Source organism: Papio anubis, chromosome 3 (genome assembly GCF_008728515.1).
Source record: "Papio anubis isolate 15944 chromosome 3, Panubis1.0, whole genome shotgun sequence".
Classification (NCBI taxonomy): domain Eukaryota; kingdom Metazoa; phylum Chordata; class Mammalia; order Primates; family Cercopithecidae; genus Papio; species Papio anubis.
Window position 1 is genome coordinate 34,810,913 of NC_044978.1, and position 25,260 is coordinate 34,836,172.

Sequence of the window (25,260 nt, forward strand, 5' to 3'; positions counted from 1 at the left end):
GATTGTTACCCCCTCTCAAAGTGTATGCAGTACGCTGTCAGGACAGATCAGTGAAACTGAAACAGGGCCAGTAAAATGTTTTGTCTATTTAAGTTTGCAAATGCCCAAGTCCATCCATTTTTCTTTTTACATAGAAAAATAATTAGGTAGGGTTGATCAAAACCGGAGATTTTACCAGGGTAGGAAGCAAAAATACCACTACTTGGCACAAGGATATGTATAAATAAAAATGGCTAAAGTCTCCAATTGTGTCTTTCTTCTACCAGCTTTGAAAAGCTGTACCCTGGCATTGTTGAAGCCACAATAATCAGCAGACAACTAGGAAATGGCCAAGAGCTATGTAGCGTTGAGAAATTAAAAAAAAAAAAAAAAATCTATTAGCAGAAAATGAATATGGGTTTTTTTCATATCTACATGTCAAAATTTTCCAAATTAAACCAGCCATTCCTCAACATTCACTCAGCAAGTGTTTACTGAACTGTTTAAGCGAAATTGTTTTCAGGTGTTAAGCCTACAAGTGTCCAAGTGCTTCTCGCCAGGATTGGAACCAGGAGACAGAAAGCAAGCAGCCGACCTCCAAAGAGATCAAGGCAGTGGAAGCGCCTTAGATAGAGCCCACGGGAGTTTGCTCTCCAGACGCTTAGGCTCTCTGAATAAAAAGCATTAAACTCTGGGGAATACAGCACGAACAACCAGGGCCCCAGCCAAGACATTTAAGGCTGAAGGTAAGGCAGAAAACATAATTGGAAGACTTCTTCAGAGGAGCCAGTGAAATCCTCCAGTCGAGCGCTTCCAGGTGTCTCCCCTCTACAGCCTCGAGACTCCGCCCTAGGGGCGGTCCTGAGGAGGGAGACCCGCCTCTTGATCCCAGAGGGCCGGGGGAGACTAGCGCGCGTGCGCAGAGCTTGCATCACATCCGGCGCCTGGCCTCCCAATTCCGGAAGGTGCAGCACAGTTGTGGCGGCGGGTACTGCGTTAGTGATTAGGGTTTCTTCCCTGCCGGAGGTGGGATACGCGGTAGCATCATGGTCGAGGTAAAGTGACACTGGGACTCTCAAGAGTCGTTTGTCTCTGGACTGTTTTTCTTTGGCAGTGGGCGTGGGGGATTGAGAGTGCTTGGAGTCCGGAGAGAAAAGAGGCTACGAGGGAAGCTGGCCGAGGCCGGGTGGTCTCTTCATCGGGTTTTCGGGGAAGGGGTAGAAGCCGGATGAGAACCCGAGTCGGAGGTTCAGTCCGGGCGCTAAGCCTGAGATAATTCGTCCAGTCCTCGTTTGACTCTTGGGAGCTGGAAACTGTCTTTGGAGGCGGGGCCTCTGTTGGTGTTCGACCACTGGTACTCGCCGCCCTCGGGGCAGTGTCAGTGATTCTGTGCCCGAAAAGATTGGCGGTCTTCTCCATCTTGCGTTCAAGTCGTCTCTTATTTCAACTCTACTCCCAGAAAAACTTGCCATTCTTTACATCTTTCCCTGGCATGAACAGCCAGCCATTCTGTTAGCTGGTCTTGTCCATGTTACCCCACATGTTTATTGATTCCATTCACTTTTCTCCGTATCCACTGTAGTCCACGTTAATTGAGACGAACATCATCTTTCACCGGGCCTGGTGCATTAGCTCCCCGTTGATTTCCTTGCTTCCATTTTGTTCCATAAGTTGTTCTGTTTAAAATGTAAGTTGTTCATACCTTTCTTGTTTAAAACCCTTTACTGACTGTGTTGCTAGAAGAAAACATAGGCTGTTGTAATAGTCTAAAAGACCTTACCTAATCTGGACCTTGTCTACCCTTGCAACCACAAAGCACCATCTCATCCACCGTATACAGCTGTGCTGCCCTCCTTGTATTATTTCAGTTAACTGAACGTTTTTTTATATGACATTTCCATCAACCTGGTTCGTTTTTATCTCTGTTTTGTGCAAGGCTAACTCCCTTTCTGCTTAAATATCACTTTAGTGAAGGCTTTCACAATTATACTTAGTCCTTCGTTTCCTGACCCAGTGCCTTGCTTGTTGCCCTCATAGCACTTATCAAAATGTGGAATTAGTTTACTTTTTATTTGTCTGTTTCCTCTTGAGCACAGGGACCATGACTACCTTTTATCATTCTATTGTGAGATTCTAGCACAATACCTGCCAGACACACAGTAGGAGCTCAGTAAATATTTATTGAATAAATGACTAAACTACGGCATCACTCAGTTGCTATACCTGAGGTTCTAGCCAAAGAGGAGCTTCCTCCTCTTCTCTAAACTTGACTCCTGTAGCTCACAACAAGTAGCTATGGTGAGTGGTATAAAGCTTTTTACATATTTAAACATGTGAAGTGTATAATCAATCTGACGTTAGGTTATGATTTGTGTAATTTGTAGATAGGTGTGTAATTACTTTTTTTTTTTTTTTTTTTTTTTTAGGAGGTACAGAAACATTCTGTACACACACTTGTGTTCAGGTCATTGAAGAGGACCCATGACATGTTTGTAGCTGATAATGGAAAACCTGTGCCTTTAGATGAAGAGAGGTTGGTATAGTTTTTTTTCCAATTGCTGAAATATTTAACATTCTAATATTGGGGAAAGAGAGCAGGGAGAGGGAGACCTTTAAAGGTAAACTGGTAATGCTCATGGGCTAATTCAATAATGAGTGGTGTTTTGGCATAATTTAAGCTGATTTAACTTTTTTTTTTTGGCCTTTTACAGTAAAAGTTCCATTAATTAATTGCATTTTACAAATACCCAGTAATTAAGAGAGTCCCTTTTAGGTATTTTATTTTATAATCAATCACTTTGTATGTGCTTTCAGCTTCCCGCTGCTCTCAGAGCCTTGCTGAGCTGAAATTGTACCTGGCCAGTACCTCTACTCCCATCTTTTCTCGTTAGTATGATGAAGATTTTTGAGTGGTGGCATATTTTTGGTTCTACATATCCAGCTCCAGTCTGGGATTGCATTATGTGCAGTGTTCCTTCTTTGTCCTTTACCCTTTTAAAATCTACTTAACTCCTCAAACAAGCATTTATATTTAATTTGTAAAGTAGACTATTTTTAAAAGTAATATAAGTGCATTTCTTTTTAAAATATTGAACCAATTAAGTACTTTTCTTAGTTCTAACTAACCTGTTTGGATACATCTAGTAAAGGTTGCTATAGAGTTTTTACTATATTTATATTTTGAAGGAAAGCGTATTGACTTTGAGGTTTCTTAAAGGGTATGTTAGTTTCTATATATCTTTCAAGCAGACCCTTGATAATTTATCATAAAATATTTTCTATTAGGTAACAAACTAAAATATTACTTAGGTTTAATGAATGCTGTGTGGTGGAATGTGAGCAAAAGAACAGATATAGTGGGGAAATGCACTTGGAAATTTTTGATTCTTTTAAATACTACTTAAAATCTTACTAGAAACTTTTCCTGTTTGTTTTAAAGTATTTATGGATACGTTCTTATGTTTATAATTTCTAAATAGTCACAAACGGAAGATGGCAATCAAGCTTCGTAATGAGTATGGTCCTGTGTTGCATATGCCTACTTCGAAAGAAAATCTTAAAGAGAAGGGTCCTCAGAATGCAACGGATTCATATGTTCATAAACAGTACCCTGCCAATCAAGGTGAGTATGTTATTATCAGAAATGTCAGACGTATATGTGAATTTTAAAAATAGAAAAATAAAATGTGTTATTTTTGCCCCTGCTGGCAGGACTTAGGTGTGGTCATACAGTATTTAATGGCTGTACCAGTATTATAATGGAAGTTTTTATCCTCATGGGAATACTGAGACATTGGTTGATGACTTTTTTCTTATAGGAAATAAAAATGGTAGTATAATGATGGCAGAGATTCTTAGAATGTGGAGAAGGTCACAGTAGAGATTAAAGGAAAAAATTGGGGAATATTCTTAACCTGTGGGGATACCATCTATCCTGTCTGTAATTCAGAAAGATGAAATTAAATACTGAAATCTTAATAAATGAAGAGAATTCAAGCTTCCACAAGAAACCATTTGCTTGGAAGAAATACCAGAGTGGATTATCACTTGATAGGAGGACTTCTTTGTATACCATTCCTATATAGCAAATGGACAAGGACGTGGTTTACAGAGATCAAAAGTGACCAATTTCCCTTATTTCTGAGGCTTAACTTAGTTGAGAAAATGTGATAGATGCAGTTGAAAATGTAATATTATTTGGTACTTTAAAGAGATGATAACTTTTATATATAAGATAAATTCACTACTGTTGATTTTTTTTGTCTTGTTTCTAGGACAAGAAGTTGAATACTTTGTGGCAGGCACACATCCATACCCACCGGGACCTGGTTAGTGACCTGTTGTATATTGAAAATGTCTTAAAAATGTCACATACATTTTCACTAACGAGCCAATAATGACATTCTTGTTGCCTGTAAAATGCAAGATAAGCTCAATAGCCAAGCATCCATGCATAGCTTTGTAGGTGATAATGAATACTCATGTGCCTTTATTCAGCAAACATTCTTGAGTATGTATAATTTTTCAGGCAATGTGCTAGGAATTCAAAGACAGTAAAACTGTTGCAGGCCTAGACAAATTTATTATCTGGTGGTTTAGGCAGACATGTAAATATCACCAAGCTTATAAAAATGATGGAAATGTTAGAGGCAGTATCTTAGAAACATGTCCTCTGTCTGTATTAAGGTATTGGCCCACGGATGGAGTGGCCAGTATAACCGGGTAGAGGACAAAAGGCTTAGTATATATAGAAAGTACAGGAAAATTGGGTGCTTCTGGTTGTAGTAAGTTACAACCACTCTTGGAAACATTCTGTTTGTATTTGAGGAACTGCTTAATACGGACTTTTGAAACTAATACCCAGATATAATGGAAATTAACTTTACTGTTCTGGGCTGCTTTAATACCTTGTAGGCTGTGATCAAATTTGAGTTATGTGTTACTAAGCAGTATTTATTGTAGAAATTAAAAACAAGATGAGCAAAACTTAATCAAAATTTGTATCACTGCCTGGAATTAATAAACGTTTGGAATGTTTTCCTTCATCATTTTATTTTAAGTGCATGTAAATGAATAATACAAAGCTACTAAAAGAAATTGATTTTTCATTTTAATAGGGGTTGCTTTGACAGCAGATACTAAGATCCAGAGAATGCCAAGTGAATCAGCTGCACAGTCCTTAGCAGTGGCATTACCTTCTCAGACCAAGTATGAAATATTATAATTACAAAGATCTTAAAAGCATATTTCACTGTTCACGTTTTTTCTTTTTAAAATTTCTTTATAACTATTGTATGACATTTTCCTTTATCAGGACTTATAACAATTTAAAATAAAAGGTTAGTTTTGCCGAATACATGACTGGAGGCATTAATTACTTTGAATATAATATTTCTTTTGCCTCAGGACTGATGTAAATCGTACTGCACCTAGTGGAAGTGAATACCGACATCCTGGGGCTTCTGACCGTCCACAGCCTACAGCGATGAATTCAGTAAGTTTTTCTGCGTCAAATAGCAGGTTTCTAACTTTTTAAACATGTTGCCTTATTTCCCTCTGATCGAAAGTCTTACCTTAAATACTAAAGAAATGAACACTTTGGAATTATTAAGATAAATAGCAGCCTGAGCTAGTCATTCATATTTCATAGCCCTAACACTCAAGTTGGTAGTAAATTAACATTTTTTGGAATGCTGTTATTTGTCTACTTGTACGTTGTGTATAATATGTATTTTGATAAAGATAATGTGATGTTGGTATTTATTGCCCACTATTAAAAATGCAAGGAGAGTTTTTCTGAAACCTGTGTTAGTATGCATTGCATATGAAAGTCTTTTTTTTTTTTTTATTAAATTTTAAGTTGGTACAGTTATGTTGAGTGCTATTAGTGTTGTACTATTCATGGGCTATACAACTAGTCTTATAAATGAACATTTAGAAATAAGTTTATCTGTAGGTAAATGGCAACTGGTATTAGTATGGTAGAAGTAGTTGTAGAATTATTTTCTATAGTTATTTTATTGATTTATTTTTCTGCCATGTATTTTATTATGCTGCCACTTGAAATAAGTGCTGGCTTTGCTTCTCAGCTCATTATGCAATTGTTTTGACTTCATGAAGTGAATGAATGTGTAACCCCCACATCTCATTTCTTCCTTTATCTTCCATTCAGAGCATATCTTCTGTCCAGGCTCTCTACCCTCCTTATGAGGGTGTAATTTAAGCTTCTTGAGGGCAGGAACTTTATGGGCTTAATTATTTTTTGGATGACTAGATGACTGCTAACAATAGATGGTATATCAGGCAGTACACCTGTTAAAATAGCATTTAAATATTGTATTAGAAGATAAATAGAAGGAACTATCATATCAGTCTTTGCTACATTAAATCCATAAGGTTAAAATATGACAATGAAAGGCAGTGGCATTAATACACTTAAAATGATTTTAATAATGGGAGCTTACATGGAGCATTTACTACTTTTTACATCTTTGTAGTAACCCTATGAAATAGGCACTATTCTTCCCATTTCATAGGTGAGGCACATAGAGGTTATGTAATTGTTACCTAATGTCAAACAGCTAGTAATGGGCCAAGCTGGGATTTGAACCCATACACAGTGATGTGTGTTCTTAAGTCTAATGTTCTGCCTCTCTCTGATTTTATAATTGCTTTTTAAAATTAACATACAGAAAATTTTATTTCTTCATTTATGGAAAAAATCTTTTGTAAGTTCCCTCTTTCCATTTCCGTTTCTGAATTGATACAAAGTCTTTGGTATGATATCTTTAATAATAATAATGTCTCTTCTATGTCTAGATTGTCATGGAGACCGGCAATACCAAGAACTCTGCACTGATGGCTAAAAAAGCCCCTACAATGCCAAAACCCCAGTGGCACCCACCATGGAAACTCTACAGGGTGAGTGACTCTGCATTTATTTTATTATGTGAATCATGATTGCTTTCTAGTTGACAAGCACTGAAGAATAGAGTAAGGAGGAAAAAGAGTGAATATGAAAAACCGGTAGAGCAATCAGAGGTGGATTGAGAAGAGTCTTAGGGAGTATCTTAAAAGATCTCTTGGGAAGGCGACTTCCTTAAGTAAAAGTTATACTTGTATTTTATATAAAATCATATAAAATGTCAAGATAAAGCTACTAAATATGGATTGCAGACTAAATAAATTTAGAAAGTGTTCAAAGTATTTAGTTTGAAGGTGAAGGGGGAAAACACCATATAAAGAAATTCTTTGGGCCTACCAGTTAATCTTTGAACTACAATAAATTAAAATGAGTCAGAGTGTATCATCTAAAAGAAAATGGACCTGCGTGCTCACTTCAGCAGCCCATATGCTAAAATTGGAACAGTACAGAGAAGATGAGCATGGCTCTTCTGCAAGGATAACACAGATTCGTGAAGTGTTCCATACTGTTTATTTTGCATTGCTTGCCTGTATCAAAATATCTCATGTACCCCATAAATATATTTCTACTGCATACCCACAAAAATTAAACACGAAATTTTAAAAAATAAAGTGTACATAGTAGAAAATGTACAACTACACGTAATTTAATATATATTTTCCCCATAAATATATTTCTACTGCGTACCCACAAAAATTAAACACAAAATTTTAAAAAAGAAAGTGTACATAGTAGAAAATGTACAACTACACGTAATTTAATATATATTTTAAAATTTTTATTTTTCAAATGATTGTACAGCAAGAACCTTTTTGTTTGACATACAGGTCTAATGAATTGTAATAGATGTATTTATTTGGGTAACCACTACCACAATTAGGATATACACATTACGTCACCTCAAAAAACACCCCTGTGCTATTTTTTTGTAGTTATATCTTCCTTCACCTCTGACAATCACTGATCTGTTTTCTATCACTATAGTTGTCTTATTTTTTTTCAATAATTTCAGTTCTAATTTATTTTTAATTTTTATGGCTAACATAATAGATGTGCATATTTATGGGCTACATATCAAATCTGATACAAGCATACAGTGTGTAGGCCAGGTATGGTGGCTCATGCCTATAATCCCAGTACTTTGGGAGGCCTAGGCAAGTGGATCTCTTGAGTCCAGGAGTTCAGTACCAGCCTGGGCAACACAACAAAATCTCGTCTACAAAAAATACAAAAATTAGCTATGTGTGGTGGTGCACACCTGTAGTTCCAGCTACTCCAGAGGCTGAAGTGGGAGGATCACTTGGGCTCAGGAGGCGGAGGTTGCAGTGAGCCGGGATCACACTGCTGCACTCCAGCCTGGGCAACAGAGTGACACCCTATCTCAAAACAAGAAACAAAGGAAAAAAAGCATACAATGTGTAATGATCAAATCACAGTAATGGGGATATTTATCTCCACAGTAATTGGGATATTATTTCTTTGTATTAGGAATATTCCATTTTACTCTTCTATTTATTTTGATATATACAATAAATTATTCTTAGCTATAGTCACCCTATTGTGCTACCAAGCTAACTAGCCAAACTAGTGCTACCAAACACTAAATCTTACTCCCTTTATCTAACTGTATTTTTATACCCATTATCCACTCCCTCTTTATCCTCTGCCTCCCTACTATTCTTCCCAACCTCTAGTAGCCATCATTCAACTCTCAAGATCATTTATTTTTTAGCTCCCATATATGAGAGAGAGCATGCAGTACTTGTGTTTCTGTGTCTGGCTTATTTCACTTAACATAGTATCTTCCAATTCCATCCTTGTTGTTGCAAATGACAGAATTTCATTCTTTTTAATGGCTGAGTAGTATTCCATTGTGTGTATGTACCACATTTTATTTATTCGTTCACCTCTTGATGGACACTTAGGTTGGTTTAGCTGTGTCTTTTTGACTATGTCATATAAATGGAATCATACAAAATATGCTGTTTTAGATTGGCTTCCTTCACACAGCTTAATACCTTTGTGAGTCACTGAAGTTGTTGCAAGTATTAATAATGTATTCCTTTTTATTACTGAGTAGTATATATTATATAGATGAGCCACAATTTGTGTATCTATTAACTTGTTGAAGATAATTTAATATTGTAAAATATAACAGTCAAATTATCTTTTAAATTTATGATTTGAAGATGGGAGGGCAATTCAAACTCGGGCTGCAGTTAAACTTAAAAACATTTTAACTTGTATGTTAGCCGCCCATTCTACTTTGTTTTATACAGGTTATCAGTGGACATCTTGGCTGGGTTCGATGTATTGCTGTGGAACCTGGAAATCAGTGGTTTGTTACTGGGTCTGCTGACAGAACTATAAAGGTAATAATGAAGGAAGAAAAAATAAACATGACTTTGTGTTTGTCATGTAAGTTTAATCAGTTACTATTTCCTGTGGCAGGAATTGCTATTGCAGTTCCTCTGTTATTTTAGACCTGAATAAGGAGTAAAATTTATCATTTATACGAGTAAGTGTTCTAAATAAATATCTGTTTGAAAAGTGGTATTTAAACCACTTTTTCTTTACCTGCTGAATACCTACCACTAATTCCTTTATACTTACATTGTTGTCTCCAACTGGTTACAAAATTAAGAGCATGCTCATTCATAGAAAATGTGGAAAATATAGAGAATTATGAAAGTACATAGACCTGTGTATAATCCTACCATTGTTAGATACTTGGATAAGTTTCATTTTAGTATTTATTTCTGTAAGTATAAATGCCATTACTTCTAAGCTCTTTTCCTGTGTATCTTTTAAAAATCATTCTTAGTATGTAATTTTGTATCTTGCTTTTTTCCCTTAACATTGTATCAAAGGCATATTCCTGTGAAAAATTTACCATCTTTTAAAGTGGCTGCATAATATTATATCATTTGGATAGTCTATAATCTGTTTTCCTATTGTTGGATGGTAGAGTTTTTAGTCTGATTTTCACCATTACAAGTAATGCTGTTAAGTTTTGTATATAAGACTTTTTGTGTGTTTTAAATTATTTTGTTATGGTAGAGTTCCATAAGTGGAATAAATGGGTCAAATATTTTTGAAGCCGATACCCAAAGTACAAATTACTTTCCAAATGAGTGAATCGATACTTGCAGTGTATGAGAGGATCTTTTTCAGCACATTGGTTGTACATTCCTTTGCAAATATCTAATATGGTAAGCAAAAATGGATACTTAATCTTTTTTTAAAAGTTTGTATAGGCTGGCCGCGGTGGCTCACAACTGTAATCCCAACACTTTGGGAGGTTGAGGTGGGCAGATCATGAGGTCAGGAGATCGAGACCAGCCTACCTAACACGGTGAAACCCTGTCTCCACTAAAAAATGCACAAAAATTAGCTGGGCATGGTGGTGGGCGCCTGTAATCCCAGCTACTTCGGAGGCTGAGGCAGGAAAATGGCGTGAACTCAGGAGGTGGAGCTTGCAGTGAGCCGAGATCACGCCACTGCACTCCAACCTGGGCGACAGAGCGAGACTCTGTCTCAAAAAATAAATAACTAAAAAGTTTGTATAAAATTTCTAATGAGTTTGAACTTTTTCATATCTGTATTTGCTGCTTTTAGGGTTTCTTTAAGTTGTTGCCATCCTCGGTTAATTTAATACCATACTTTTCATACTATTATTATCAAAGATTCCATTTATATAACAAGAAGGTTAACCTGTCATCTAATTGCAAATATTTTTCCAGTTTGAGCATGCCAGTTTTTTTCTTGCTTTTATTTGGAGGGGAGTCATTTTACAAAATTTTTTATTTTTACATATTCGTTATCTTTTTCCTCTTCTCTTTGAAAACTGAATTGTAAAATTTTGCTTTGCGGTAACCAGGGAAAGAAAAAAAAAAACTCTTTGATTGCAGATCTGGGACTTGGCTAGTGGCAAATTAAAACTGTCATTGACTGGGCATATTAGTACTGTGCGGGGCGTGATAGTAAGCACGAGGAGCCCATACCTGTTCTCTTGTGGAGAAGACAAACAAGTAAAATGCTGGGATCTTGAATACAATAAGGTAAGGTTGGAATCAAGGATTTAAAACATTATGAACCACTGTTTATCTTTCTAATTCTACAAGTGTTAACTGTCCTGCTTTGTCTTTAGGTTATAAGGCATTATCATGGACATTTAAGTGCAGTGTATGGTTTGGATTTGCACCCAACAATCGATGTGTTGGTAACCTGTAGTCGAGATTCAACTGCACGGGTAAACGGGATAGAGTTGTGTTTTTATCTGTAAATATGTTGCATCTTGTAGGGTGCACGTTTGGTTTCAGAGTCTTCAATTGATTGATAGAGAATTAAAGATAGTTGTCTTGAGTCATCAATATCCTAGTCCCTAAGTTTCTTAACTTGCATTTTTTTCCACCTTAGTCTGCAGTTCTATGACCTCACCATGTTAGTGTTATTAATGCCCTGTCCCTGAAATGTGATATTCTCACGTTCCATTCTGTAACAACTATTGTCCATTAGTTCTTTCATTCAGTAGTGTTAAAAAGTAGTCCCATCATGCCCATTCTTAGATTTTCAGTACCCTGATCTTTTAGCTTTTTAAAGTTCTTTCAAGTTGTCTCCTATTTATATTATTCCTCCAGTTGATAAATCATTATCTTTCATTTAAGCGTTTTCTTTATTATATTCAGGTACTAGTTGTCTAGTAAATTTTCAGCCTTGAATTGATCCAGTTATCTTCTTGAGATAATGAATACCTATTCTCTTTCCTAATATGTCTATTGCGTTTTTATAGATTTGGGATGTGAGAACTAAAGCCAGTGTACACACATTATCTGGACATACAAATGCAGTTGCTACAGTGAGATGTCAGGCTGCAGAACCACAAATTATTACAGGTATGATCGATACTTTTCAAGTTTACAGAATATTCATATCAGAATCCATGTTATACATATACTTTTAATATTCACGATGACTCTTGCTTTGCATTGTGTTTACAGTGTTTATGTGTCATATTTTAATCGTGGACATTTGAAATATATTCAAATGAAATTTCATTCCACTGTTTTTATCTCGTGGTTTTTACATATCATAGAGTATGCCGTACATAGTAACCTGTAATGTCTGACTAGAATACTGTGATACAGACAATTAAGTATTATTTTATAGTGTCAAAATTATTTTTCTAGGAAATTGAAGTTTGAAGACAAAAATACCTTGAGACTAGTAACCTTTAGAACTGATTTGAATCTTACTTTGCTCTAAATAAAGTTAGTAACAATGGAACTTTAATACTAGAAAATAATTCCTTTGCCTGATGTATTTTATTAACTTAAAAAAAATCATTGAAATTTTTTCCTTTTCACTAGAGTATACAATCATATATTTGTTTTATTTGTTATTTGCATGTGTTTTAGCTGTTCAGTTGACAGTGAATCAGTTGTTGTATTGCATTTTTTTAAAGAATTAAAATCCACCTAAAAATTTGGAACTATGAAGAAATTAACCAAGACTGATTTGCAAGTGATAAGGCTTTCATTTAGAACATATGTGTTTTGGAAGAATGCTTTGTATTTTATTTAACTTTTGCATTATTTTTCCTGGTCTATGTTTTGAGGGATATATTTGTTTCCATTACAGGAAGCCATGATACTACAATTCGATTATGGGATCTGGTGGCTGGAAAAACAAGAGTGACGTTAACAAATCACAAAAAATCAGTTAGGGCTGTGGTTTTACATCCAAGACAGTAAGTGTATTTTCCTAATTAGCTTCTTGTTTTTCTTCAGTTCTTAGTATAATGCTGAAATGCTAGTGGTGTCAGCACTGCCTTTGGCAGTCATTTAGCTGCTATCATTTCCAGGCCTGTGCCACATAGGAATGTGTGTTTCTTTCATTTTCCTTATGCACTAATTTGCTTCATGCCCTGTAAAACATGAGGAAAGCCTTCTACTTCATAACAAATAAATATGAGACAATGTAAATAAATCATGATTAAATGCTGCATGTCAGAATAAAAGATATTAGTGGCTGGGCTTAATGTTTTGGACATAAATGATACTGGACACTGAGACATTCATTGAATAGTTTAATTCTTAAGGAGGAAGTTAATATATGTAGAAAGAGAAATAATAAGAACCGTGAACATTATAGTCAGAGTATCCAAAAAGGTGGAGCATAATATCACAACTATTGTTTGTTGTATTAGATCACTCTGACACTTTTCTGGTTATATTCATATTCTTTCTCTTCTCCCTTTCCTCCTCTCTGTCTTCTACTCTCCATACCCTTTTCCACCTCTCTTCTTCCTTCCTTTGCTTGTCTTTCTCACTCTCATCTCTCCTCACTCCCATTCTCTCTCTTCCTCTTGCCCTCTATTCCTTTTCTCCCTTTCTTCCTGTTCCTGTCTTGCTCTCCCTCCCTCCAAAAGAGTTGCATAACACATTGCCCTTCTTGTGAAATAGGGCTTCTACACATTTATTGCTCTAGCTTAGTGCAGAGCATTAAGGAAATGAAAGAATAAAACTTAAAGGAAATGAAAGAATAAAACTTTAGGACTTAAAATATCCTGTTAAAAATGTGAAGATCTGATTTAACTTTGAACAAATGTCTTAATATTTTTACATTTTGATATGACTATTTTGCTGAATATATAAATCATTGAGTACACAACACAAAATATAACTGAAATAAGCTTTTTAAAACCCACCATTTTATTTAACTTGGTTTCCTTTGTCGTTAATTCTTTTTAATATTATTTCAGTTACACATTTGCATCTGGTTCTCCAGATAACATAAAGCAGTGGAAATTCCCTGATGGAAGTTTCATTCAAAATCTTTCCGGTCATAATGCTATTATTAACACATTGACAGTAAATTCTGATGGAGTACTTGTATCTGGAGGTAAAATAAGATTTTTATAATAAATATGTTTATCTGTTACTTTTAATGATGAATAAACATTTGTAATACTTCTAAGCTGTCACACTTAAGTATTATAGCAGCACTTGCCTGATTAGGGCACATTTGCATGTTACTATGTGTGTGCATGCATATTCATAATACATGTAGTATATTTCATAGTTTAGTCCTTTTGAGTTCCAATCTGATGAATCTCAGGGATTTATGCTGGGAATTGCCTAAAATTGTGTTTATTATTCTGGAATTGGATGTTAGATTTTGAGGTGCTTTTTAAGATCTATAAATTCTGAACCCAGCACAAATGAAAGTAGAAAAGCCAATATTAGGAGAAGATTGAGTGCCTGTGTCTTATGTATTTTTATAACCGAAGTATTGCCATGCTTGGGCTAATGATGCTTAATAAATGTTTGTCAAGCTGTACTGCTGAAGGGATACCAGGTGTAACTAGATTTTTCCCTTTAAGCTGACAATGGCACCATGCATCTTTGGGACTGGAGAACTGGCTACAATTTTCAGAGAGTTCATGCAGCTGTGCAACCTGGGTCTTTGGACAGTGAATCAGGAATATTTGCTTGTGCTTTTGATCAGTCTGAAAGTCGATTACTAACAGCTGAAGCTGATAAAACCATTAAAGTATACAGAGAGGATGACACAGCCGTAAGTTCTCTGTTTCACATTTGTTAAGTAAAGCAGCTATACCAATTTGGCACTCTGTTCTCATTTAATTTTATCAGAAGGAAAAATAATCTTTATAGTATTTAAGATATTTGTTTTCTTGAATAGTATCTATTTATAGATTTCTATATTATTTCACTGATGCCAGTGAATTCATGGATGGTTTTAATTTTATCCCAGCTTTCTTTGTTATAGTTGCTGGGAAATCTTGCACCAAGAATAACAGCAAATAAATAGATTGCTATGCAAATTAATTTGAGAATCATAAGCTTTGGTATTAGTAGATCCAAATAGAAATGTTATTTTAGATGAAAAACTGCAAACTAAACATAATGAATCCATCCATCTGTTATTAGACTTAGATAATGCCAGAAGTTTATCAACTCTTCCTAAACTTGTCAAAGAACTACTAAGTATATAATGCCAATGAATAATGTTAGAGGAGATACCTTATTTCTGTTAGAAAGGAAGCCTGTTAGACATGAAGCAAACTAATAATACTTTATTTTAACTTGCTTTTCTACTTTTAGACAGAAGAAACTCATCCAGTCAGCTGGAAACCAGAAATTATCAAGAGAAAGAGATTTTAATGAATGTGGAATTTTCTTTTTTTTTTTTTTTTAAAAAAAAAAAAAAAAAAGCTTGGCGTTGATGAGGATACCCAGTCATTTTGTGCTCTGGCTGGGAATATAAAGGAGAAATTCACTTGCTTCAATCATTGCTGCTTCATATTTTACAATAAACTGTCCCCTGTCCCCTACCCTTGTGTTTTTATTTCTAAAACAATTTGTGATACTAGGAAGATGCAGATATCAAGTAAATGCAGGTTTATTGACTGTAACTATTCTAGATGTAATATTTTGACAGTCTTATTAGAACAACCCTCTTTTTTAAAAAAATGTATGAAACGGATTATTATAATAGGACATTTGAGGGAGCAGTAAGTTTTTTTTTTTTTTAATCCTTTAAAAATTAATATCTGTGACTAATAATTTGAGATTAAAAGACTTGAAGTCTTAACATATATGTTTATTCCAAAAACCGTTTTTGAGTGTATGTTCTACAAAGTTCTGCACTAGATACTGTTCAGGAAATAGACAAGTAAGATGTGTCTATCCTCTAAGACTTCCAGTTTGGTAGCTTAGTATAGAAATTCTGTAATGGAGGTGCAGGTGAAATGCTGGGGGAACAGAAGTGGGGATAAGATCATTTATTTTTCTCAGGAAGGATTGTGGAAGACTTCATAGAGTAAGTGGCATTGGAGATGACTTTGAGGTGAAGGAGGACAAAGAAGGAAAAGAGATAAGGCATGAAGTGATGAAACCAGGCAGAAGAAAGTGTGCAGTGTGTCCTGGGACAAAGAATTTTGTGCTACTATTGAATAATGGAGAGTAAAGCTGGCTTGTTGTGAGGAAAGCTCATATAAATTTGGATTTTATTCCACAACTAGTAGGATACCAATACTGCCATTGAAACTTCGGGAAAATAACTGGAGATACCAGTGCAGCTGTTTAAAACTATAGCAAGGGCTGCAATCTTGTAGAGATTTTAAAGAGAAGTTTTAAAGTTTCTAATACTGATGCCTCTTTTTGATAAATACAAGTTTTATAAATCTTGCCCTGGGATCCTGATTCCCCTTTAGTCAAGAAGATTTGTCAGACTTCACCTTCTATAATGAGAAATCACAGTTATAAGAACAGTCAGTTTTTATAATTTTCCAAATTAAAAAATTGCACTATGATTTTCAATAAGCATTTCCAATTACATTACCCATCTTGCATGCTATAGGTGGGAGTATAATTGGCACAACCTTTAGGAATGTAGTTTTCTGGGGTTTATTGAAACTGTTTGAACCTTTTGGCCTACTAAGTTCATTTCTAGGAAACTGCCTAATGGGAATAATCTGACAAGTGTACACAAGCAAATTCATTGCACCTTTGTTCTTTAATACTTAAAACCCAAATGTCCTGTCAATAAGGGATGGTTTAATAGATGGTACCTTTATGCAATTTGTTTCTAAGTATTCATTAAGTGAGTGAGGAATGTCTGGATTATTAGGGCAAAATTTCCAAACTTTACTCATTTAAAAAAAGTTGTGCAAGCATTTTTTGTGAACAACTTGATGCTCCAAAATATAACACCACATTACTAACAGTGGCTTTGTTAGGAAGCAGAATTATGGAAGAACTTTCACGACTGGCTTTACATATTTCTATGTTTTAATTTTCTATAAGCATGTATTTCATAAACTTAAATAAAGAAAAAAGAACGCTGCACTTGCATTCCTGAGAGATTCTGATATGCCTTCTAACAACAAAAATCAGAGGTAGATGCTGTTAAAGGCCAACAAGAAATGACTAGTACAAGGAGATGAGAAAGCCCCTACCAATCTTTTTAGCAAAGCTTCCACTATTGTGTTCAAGTTAGGTATACATATCAAATTCTGAAAAGCATTTAAAAAAATCTGTTTCCCTGCTCCATGCTGGTCTGTATTACAGTGTTTCTTGAAACTTCTGTTGCATTAAGTTCATCTACCATAATGTGTTCATGGACCCTATGAAAGGTGCAGAATTTCATGCATGTGCCCTTTTACTTACCTGACAGACCCCCCACCAGGGTTAAGTCCCAATCTCTTCCACTGCCCATTGCATATAGCTTAAGTGTAGTCAAGCTATAAAGTGTTACCAAAGAAAGGCAGCTCCACAGACTGGACTCATTCTTGGTCTGTAACCACATATCTCAAGTGAGCCGTCAACAATGACCAAATACACATCTCCATAGTTGATGCCTTTTGCCTGCTGTTGCAGAGGATGAGCAATCAGCCTCACAACAGTTCCCTCTGTGCAGTTGTTGCCATACACTCTTGCCCTCCCAAGGACCTTGCTCCCATGATTAAACCCTTTCCTGTACCATGAATTTCTTCCCTCGGCCCTAAATGAATGTCATCAAAAAATAGGTTTCAATACTGCCTCTTAGAAAAAAAAAATTACTAAACCTAAATGTTTCCCTCTAGGAATATACCCATTTCTCTACTCTTATAGCTAAACTTGCAGAGTTTTTGATAAACTTATTTCTATTTCCTCACTTTACATTTTCTCATTTTTTCAACCAATTGCAAAAAAAAGAAAATGTGTTAAACATTTTTCTTTTGACAAAAGGAATTGGTAAGTTAATGAAATAAGGAAAAATAGTAAATAAACTTAAAAATTGATTTTTTTTGGTACAAAAATAGGTAAACCTAGATAAACCAATTAAACAGAAATATCAATAATAGAAACAAAGGGAAGAGGGAAGTAAATAACAAAAGAGCTGTCCAATTCCATGCCATTCGCCAAACAAAATGATTAGTTTTAAAGAAAAAATTAGCCTATGGCTATTTCAAAAAGATACAGAAAACATAAACAGATTAATTGCCATAAAGAAAATGAAGTTGTCAAAGACAAACACCCCTACCACCACTAACATACATCACTAAACCCGAAGAACTTCAGAATTGAGTCCTTAAATCATTCCAATGCACTTGAAATTTTTTCTAGGACCTAGATAAAGAAGGAAATCTTGTGTGTGTTTTTAAATGTTAATATAACAAAGACACCCAAATCCAATAAAGAACAAATAAATTGTGGTTTCATCTCACTTATGGATGCAAATATTATTAGGAAAGTTTAACAAAAGAAGCCACATACCCAAGCAGAGATTATTCTAAGAATGCAAGGATGGTTTACTATTAGGAAATAAGTTAATTAGCTATATTGATTTAGACAAGGTAGAAAATATGAGCATCTTCATAGATGCCGAAGAAGGGTTTCTATATGTAGATAAAAAGAAGACAGAGTTTTGCTCTGTTGCCCAGGCTGGAGTGCAGTGGCACAATCGTGACTCACTGCAACCTCTGCCTCCTGGGTTCCAGTGAGTCTCCGTATAATTTGAAACTTATTCTTGGTTAAGAAACTTATTAGCATAGCAGTAGATATTTTGATTAAATATGACTCTTCTTTCTTAACTTGGTCAGGGAAAGTTTCTCCTGAAACTTCTTTAGAATTTAGAAAGCTGAAAACCAGAATTCTCATGGAGAATTTCTGTCTCTCTTTCATTGAGAATAATTTGTTACCTAATTAACATATCAAATAGAAATATTGATACCTAAGAGTCATAAATTATAGTTTAATTTTGTAAAAACTGAAGTTTACTGGACTCCTGTGTCTTAGAATGGGAGGAATGGGTGTGCTTTCTGCTTGATTTAAAAGTGTGACCCTCCTATCAAAATCACATAGTACTCCCTAGCTATCGCCTATTTCTGCTCTATTTTTCTCAATTATTATTTTTTATTGTTTGTTTCACCCAATAGAATGTAAGCCGCAAAATAACAAGTCTATCTTTTTTTTTTTTTTTTTTTTTTTTTTTTGAGACGGAGTCTCGCTCTAGCACCGCCTCCCAGGTTTACGCCATTCTCCTGCCTCAGCCTCCCGAGTAGCTGGGACTACAGACGCTCGCCACCTCGGCCGGCTATTTTTTTGTATTTTTTACTAGAGACGGGGTTTCACCGGGTTAGCCAGGATGGTCTTGATCTCCTGACCTCGTGATCCGCCCGTCTCGGCCTCCCAAAGTAACAAGTCTATCTTACTCACCAATGTGTTGGCTGGTATTCACTATATTTTGTTAGATAACTGAAGTCAGAAATTTTAATAATTAGGAAATTGGAAGAATCACCTTCAGTGAACTGATTTGAATTTTTAAACTTGTGTAACAAAAGCAAATTATTGAATGAATTATTAAACAATGGGGTTTTAGAAGTAATTTTAACAAGGTTAATTTATACATTTATGAATTTAAAATGTAATTAACATTTAACAGCAAACTCAGATTTGGAAGATACTTTGATGTGATTAAGCTGAATTTAGAAAGTGTGAGTGACAATCTCACAGCATTTGTACTGTTAAATTTTTCAAGAAGTAAAATTTTCTTCTTTGAACAAACTGCACCCTCTACTGCTCTTTTTTTTTTTTTTAGATAGCTTACGGTTAAAAGATAGTGTCAGCTGGGCATGGTGGCTCGAGCCTGTAATCCCCGCAATTTGGGAGGCCAAGGCAGGAGGATTGCTTGGCCCCAGGAGTTCAAGACCCGACTGGGCAACATAGTGAGACCCAGTCTCTACAAAATTTTTTCTTTTTAAATTAGCTAAGCATGGTAGCACAAACCTGTAGTCCCAGCTACTTGGGAGGCTGAGGTGGGAGGATCACTAGAGCCTGGGAGGCCAAGGCTTCGGTGAGCCATGATGGAACCACTGTACTCCAGTGCAGTCGGCAACAGAGTGAGACCCTGTCTCACAAACAGAGTGTTTGCATTTCCAAAAAATTTAGCTCTGAAATATATAAATAATATAAGTAAATAGAGTATGCATTACATCCTTGCTTAATTTCTGCCTGAAATTCAGAAATTCAGATAAGTGAGGATGACCTGAAGGTCAGTGGTAAAAACATTTCACCTGTTTGGATACAAAACTGAGATTCCTATAACCTGCACTGAGTTGAGAGACCCCCTGGGAATAAACATATTTTTGTCTTGTGGCTTCACCATAAACTGAATTTATTAAAGACAAGGACTGACATGCATTTCAAGTAGTCTTTCTTTATAGCTATTATTTGTGGTGATAAGTATCAACTGGAAATTTCTGGAAATGAAATTGAAATGACTCATCCCTGAGAAGAGCAATATTTGGTTGGCATCTCTAACATCATACTTAAAAGAAAGCCTATGAATTTCTTAAAAACTTTCAGACATTTCAGTTTGTTCATCTTCAATACCATCCTGATGATTCTGTGATGTCATGTGATCTTTTCTTCTGATCAGATGTCTGCAATTCTGGAAGAGGAGAAGGTATAGTTCAGAGCAGAGAAATTCACTCTGGTTTTATTCTTGGCTCTGACACTGATTAATTGTGCAGTGCGCTCGTCTAAAAGTGACTTTAGTGACTGTATTTTTCTGTTTCTCAGTTTTCTCAGTGGTGAAACAGGGGTGATAATATTTCTAGCCCCATCAAGTTATTGTGCCTATTAAAGAGTAAAGTCATTACAGGGCCTGGCAAATAGTAAACACTCTATGAATATTAGCTATTATTTTGCCGGATATGTTAATTGCCATCATGGTTGGTTGCTGCTGCTTAAGTCTTTTATGGTTGTCACAGGTTCTTTGCTCTCCTTTCTAGCTTGAGCTGCTGAATTAGTTCTAGACTCTAGGACACCCATCTCTCCCAAGGTCTTTGGCAAAGCGGCTTTTTTTATTTTAGGTGCAAATCAAGATGTCTCTAGAAATTATCCAGTTTCTGGTGAATGTCATGTGGGGCACTCACAGAGAAAATGACTAACACAGCCTTGGAGGGGGCATCTATGTTATTTTCAGGCTTCCCTTACAAATGTGTTTCCAGATCTTCCCACATACTGTTTTTCCCCCACAGAATTTATATACATATATTTACATATAATTTACTATATGTTTATTTTTAATATAATTTATATTTTATATAATCATACACATCTTCATCTTTATATATAACATAGATAATTGTATTATATATAACACACTTGAAATATTTGACTTTGTTAATTGCCATTTAAAAATCTTAATGGAACCTTAATTACTTGGTTATTTATCTATTTATTTCTTACGAAACAAGGATGAATTTTCCCCACTATCCAGTCCTCCCCCAGATATGTACCTGTGAATTAATTCCACATCGACTCTCTTCAAAGACCTAGTTCTATTTTTAATTTTTTTTAGGAGAGGGACATATGGTAGGGTGAATTAATTTCCGATAAGGATTCTTCTCTTTTACTTTATTCCTTTTTTTTTTTTTTTTTTGGCAGGGGTCAGTGGGGAAGGTGTGAGGGATGCATTCACCTAAAATGCTACATTTCTCAGACTTTTATTCAGTTATGTGTGGCCATGAGGGCAAGTCCTAGCCAGTGAGATTTAATCAGAAATGTTGTGTGGGACTTTCAGAAAGTTTGTTTAAAGTTGTTGACTCAGCTGGGATACGTGGGCATTCACCCTTTCTCCTGTCAGGAAAGCAAATGTGATAGCTGGAGCGCTATCTCCAGCTGGTGACACAGCTTGTCTCACCATCTTAGGACAAGAAGTGACCCTGAAAATCGAAGCCAGTGTTAGGATAATGCAGCAGGGATACAGAAGCAGCCTGGGGTCATTACGAAAACGAGGCTGCTATTCCAATTCTAGACTGCTCATCTTGAGATATCTATTACATCATAGAGAAATAAACTTGTATCTTCCTTAAGCTACTGTTATTTTGACTTTCCTATTTTATAGGCAGCCACATTGTTTCTGAACAGATCCAGGGGACTTGCTTTTGAGTGCTTCCAAAAGTGGGTACATATCCATGGCAATTCAGAGGGGAGCTCATCAAAGTCTCAGGGCAGGGGAGAGGGTGAAAGAATAGTGAGAAGTTGGCTTTTGTTGAATGGCCCACAGTCCATGTATAGGCAACAATGTGAGGAAGGTATTCACAGGAAAGTCACGAGAAGAAACTTGTAGCTTTTCTGCCAGGGGCATGATGATGAGCTCACAGGAATGGCAAGGGATGGTCTGTAGGTGTTGGCTGGGCTTCTTGATGTTTCCAAGGGGTGGAGCTGACTCTTGGCTGACTCTTTCTTTTTGAAGAGGTTATAAACTCTCTGCTCTGTTCTCCTTGGAGTTTCTCTTTTGAATCTTAAAACCCTACTTTCTACTTCAAAAATAATATTAAAATAGTTTCTTTCTCCTTAAATTCCTACTCTAACGATCTTAATTCTTTCCCAGGCAACATGTTTGCCTCTGACTGATGAGGGGAAGGGTCAGGAAGTGGAGGAGAGAAAAACACAAGGATTAATATGCTGGATGTTATCTCACTACAAGTACCTCCACCATGGTGTCTTCTAACACTATGGAAAAATGATTGTTAATATGAAAAAATACTTCTGTTTAAGCAAGTCAGAATCAGTGTAGTTTCTGTTGATTAAAAAAATACAAAAGAAAAATATCCATCAAACTTCCTAAGACGTATTGTCCTGTACTGAGCATGCCAAATTTAAGAGAAAATTCTTAAAAGGAGACCCCAAGAATACTGATGTTGCCAAAAAGTATGACATTATCATTTAGTAGATTGTTTTATGAATGAAAACAACTATTTGAATAAAAAGTCTTGGCTATCTACCATCCTCTGGAAAGCTGTTTGCTATGACAATTGCAATTAATAATAATTAGATTATTACTTAATAATAATTGCTTCCAATACCTTTGGTGGCATTAGAAGTGAATGAAGGTACTGTTTTCCTTAGGAATTACTTGTAGGATTTTTCATTTCATTTGTACAAGGTGTGAAGGTGGAGACTTTCACTTACACTGGAGTGTGGCCAAGAGAGGGAATGTTGCAAGAGCAAAATATGATGAATGTCCATGAGAGAGTGGGAGGCTATAGTAGCTACAGGGAAGTAGGATAGAGCAGAAATAATCTCAAGTACTCATATGACTGGGACTATTAGTGAGGAATAAGAAACAAGACTCCTTGAGCAAGCCCGTGACTAAATGAAAGTACCAGAGTCCACTTTCACTGGGGTGAGGATGTTAGCTCTTCCTTGTCCTCCGCTGGTGTTTGAAAAATTTGATATCCAACTGTTACTAACATAGGCTCAAAATACTGAGAGAAACAGCTAAGGGATGATCCCCAGATACAATGAAAGTAACTCTGTTTTCTTTATTTCTGGGTCCTAGCTCTGGCAGGTTATCTCCTATCTTATTTTAATAAGATATTAGATCTTTGCATGATTGATTCACTCATTCAACAAACGCTTGTTGACATGTCATCCTTCCCTCCTTCCAGCACAGAGGCAGGTTTCTCTCTGTTTTTATTTCTTTTAGTTATTTCAGTTGGGAAATTTGTGTAACTATATACAAAACATATATATATATATATGCACACATTTTAAATTGTTGCTGAATTTTGAAAAATCATTTTGGAAAAATTATGACATAACATACATTACAGGATGTATGTTATACATCCTGTATAACATAATATGCAGGAATTATAATGTGGGCCAAACAAGTCATTCTTGATTTTCAGTTGTGCTATAGTTTTAGTTTTACATTTTATCACTTTGTAACATTACAGATCTTGCTAGTTCATTTAATCGAACTTTATTAAATTGTGTAACTGTAAATGGAACTTTCTAACTGCAAGTCTATTCTAGCCAGCAAAATGTATTTTATCAAGTATAGCAACAGAAGAGTGAGATACATAGGTTAGAAGTCCATATCTATAAAAAAATTCTTCTAAGACTTGACATAATTGTAACCTTATGTTGGACTATGAACTTAAACTTGGATGTATATATTGTCATTTAGTTGTAACCTTATGTTGGACTATGAACTTAAGCTTGGATGTATATATTGTGATTTAGGTAGTGTCATATATTGACACTAACTTGCCTGTCTGTGAACGATTAGAATGCTGAAGGCTTTCACATTTAGACCGTCTTAAAATTGTCCACTACTGAGACTTAAATCAATTTTTAATGATAAAACTGCATTATTGATTAATATGTATAAAGGACAGCTAATGTGTTAGTATTACCCTATCATTTAACTTGAACTATGAAAGAAAAATGTAAGATATTCCTTTAAGTACTTTCTGTTCAACACCTTTTAAGCGAGACTTGGATTTGAGGGGGTAATAAAACATTTATTCTAGTGTAACGTCACAGATTTGCAGATAGTTCATTTTAAATCTCTGAGGTCTACACTCATTAACACTGACTTATAAAAAAGAAACATTTCCATTTGCAAGATTCTTGGTAAATAAAGAAAAATATAAATATCACCAGCCACACTTCCCGCCCCACAAGCCTCAGCCATAGGGTAGAAGATATTCATGGACAGAAGCATGCTTTTCAGGGTAAATGTGACTTAGGATTCTTCCTGGATGGTGCATGTGCCTCATAGTTCCCCATTCTTCCATCCTGGAGAGAGCTAGAGGAGTGAATGGAGTGTCTTGGAATTCTCCTAACACAATGAGGGAATGCCTTCGCAGCATCCCTCCCCATCTATTGTCATGACTTGCACCTGCAGGGTGCTCACTCCACCAGCTACTGCCCACCTGTGCAGAATCCTCATTTCACTTCCCTTCATCAAAGATCCAACTGGTGGATGGAGATCTAACTTCTCCTGGCTTAATTTTCTTTATCTTAAATAAGGAGACAAATTCAATAAACTGGAACATTCTTCTGGTTTGATTGTGTAGATCAATCAAAATGTGGTCTTTGATGTTTTCTGAAATAAAACATACTATTTTATTAAAGGTAGAACAACATACACAGGTGAAAATATTCCAATCAAAGGCTGCTACCAACTTACTTTTTAAAAAATCCTCGGCCCAATTTTATATAACCATAAGCAGAAATTTCAGAAATATTCTCCTTAGATGATAAAGTGAAAAAAAGTTTTTAATGTTACTAACCCTCTAATGAGACTTCTTTTCCTTAAAGAGTTGGTCTGTCCTCAAGTCCTGTCCTGTAACCTGTTGTTTTGTTTGTTTGTTGTTTTTTTACCCTCATCTTTTCCACGATGGTAAATCTGTTCTTTTTTGTCAATGTCCTTGATCTTCCCAGAGCCTGGCAGGTAACCCCACCCTGCCCTCTCCACAGACCTCCTTCCCCTTGCCTTCAGCTCCCTCATCCTCTTCCTCCTTAAGCTGCTCCATTACCAGTAAC

General features: G+C 35.7%; 1 protein-coding gene and 1 non-coding gene across 2 annotated transcripts; both read left to right on the plus strand.

The window, feature by feature from the left end:
* The first annotated feature begins 901 nt into the window (after positions 1-901).
* Positions 902-15,520, plus strand: PLRG1 (pleiotropic regulator 1). The gene is made up of 15 exons (XM_003899284.4): positions 902-1,034; positions 2,406-2,512; positions 3,459-3,601; positions 4,254-4,307; positions 5,097-5,187; positions 5,386-5,473; positions 6,799-6,900; positions 9,184-9,276; positions 10,816-10,965; positions 11,055-11,156; positions 11,697-11,799; positions 12,545-12,653; positions 13,668-13,807; positions 14,289-14,482; positions 15,031-15,520. Exons 1-15 carry the CDS (start codon positions 1,026-1,028, stop codon positions 15,088-15,090), a joined length of 1,545 nt encoding a protein of 514 aa, XP_003899333.1. The 5' UTR covers positions 902-1,025; the 3' UTR covers positions 15,091-15,520.
* LOC116274280 lies at positions 7,310-7,414 on the plus strand. Its single transcript, XR_004182913.1, has one exon. It is a non-coding gene; the product is annotated as a U6 spliceosomal RNA (small nuclear RNA).
* Positions 15,521-25,260: the final 9,740 nt, after the last annotated feature.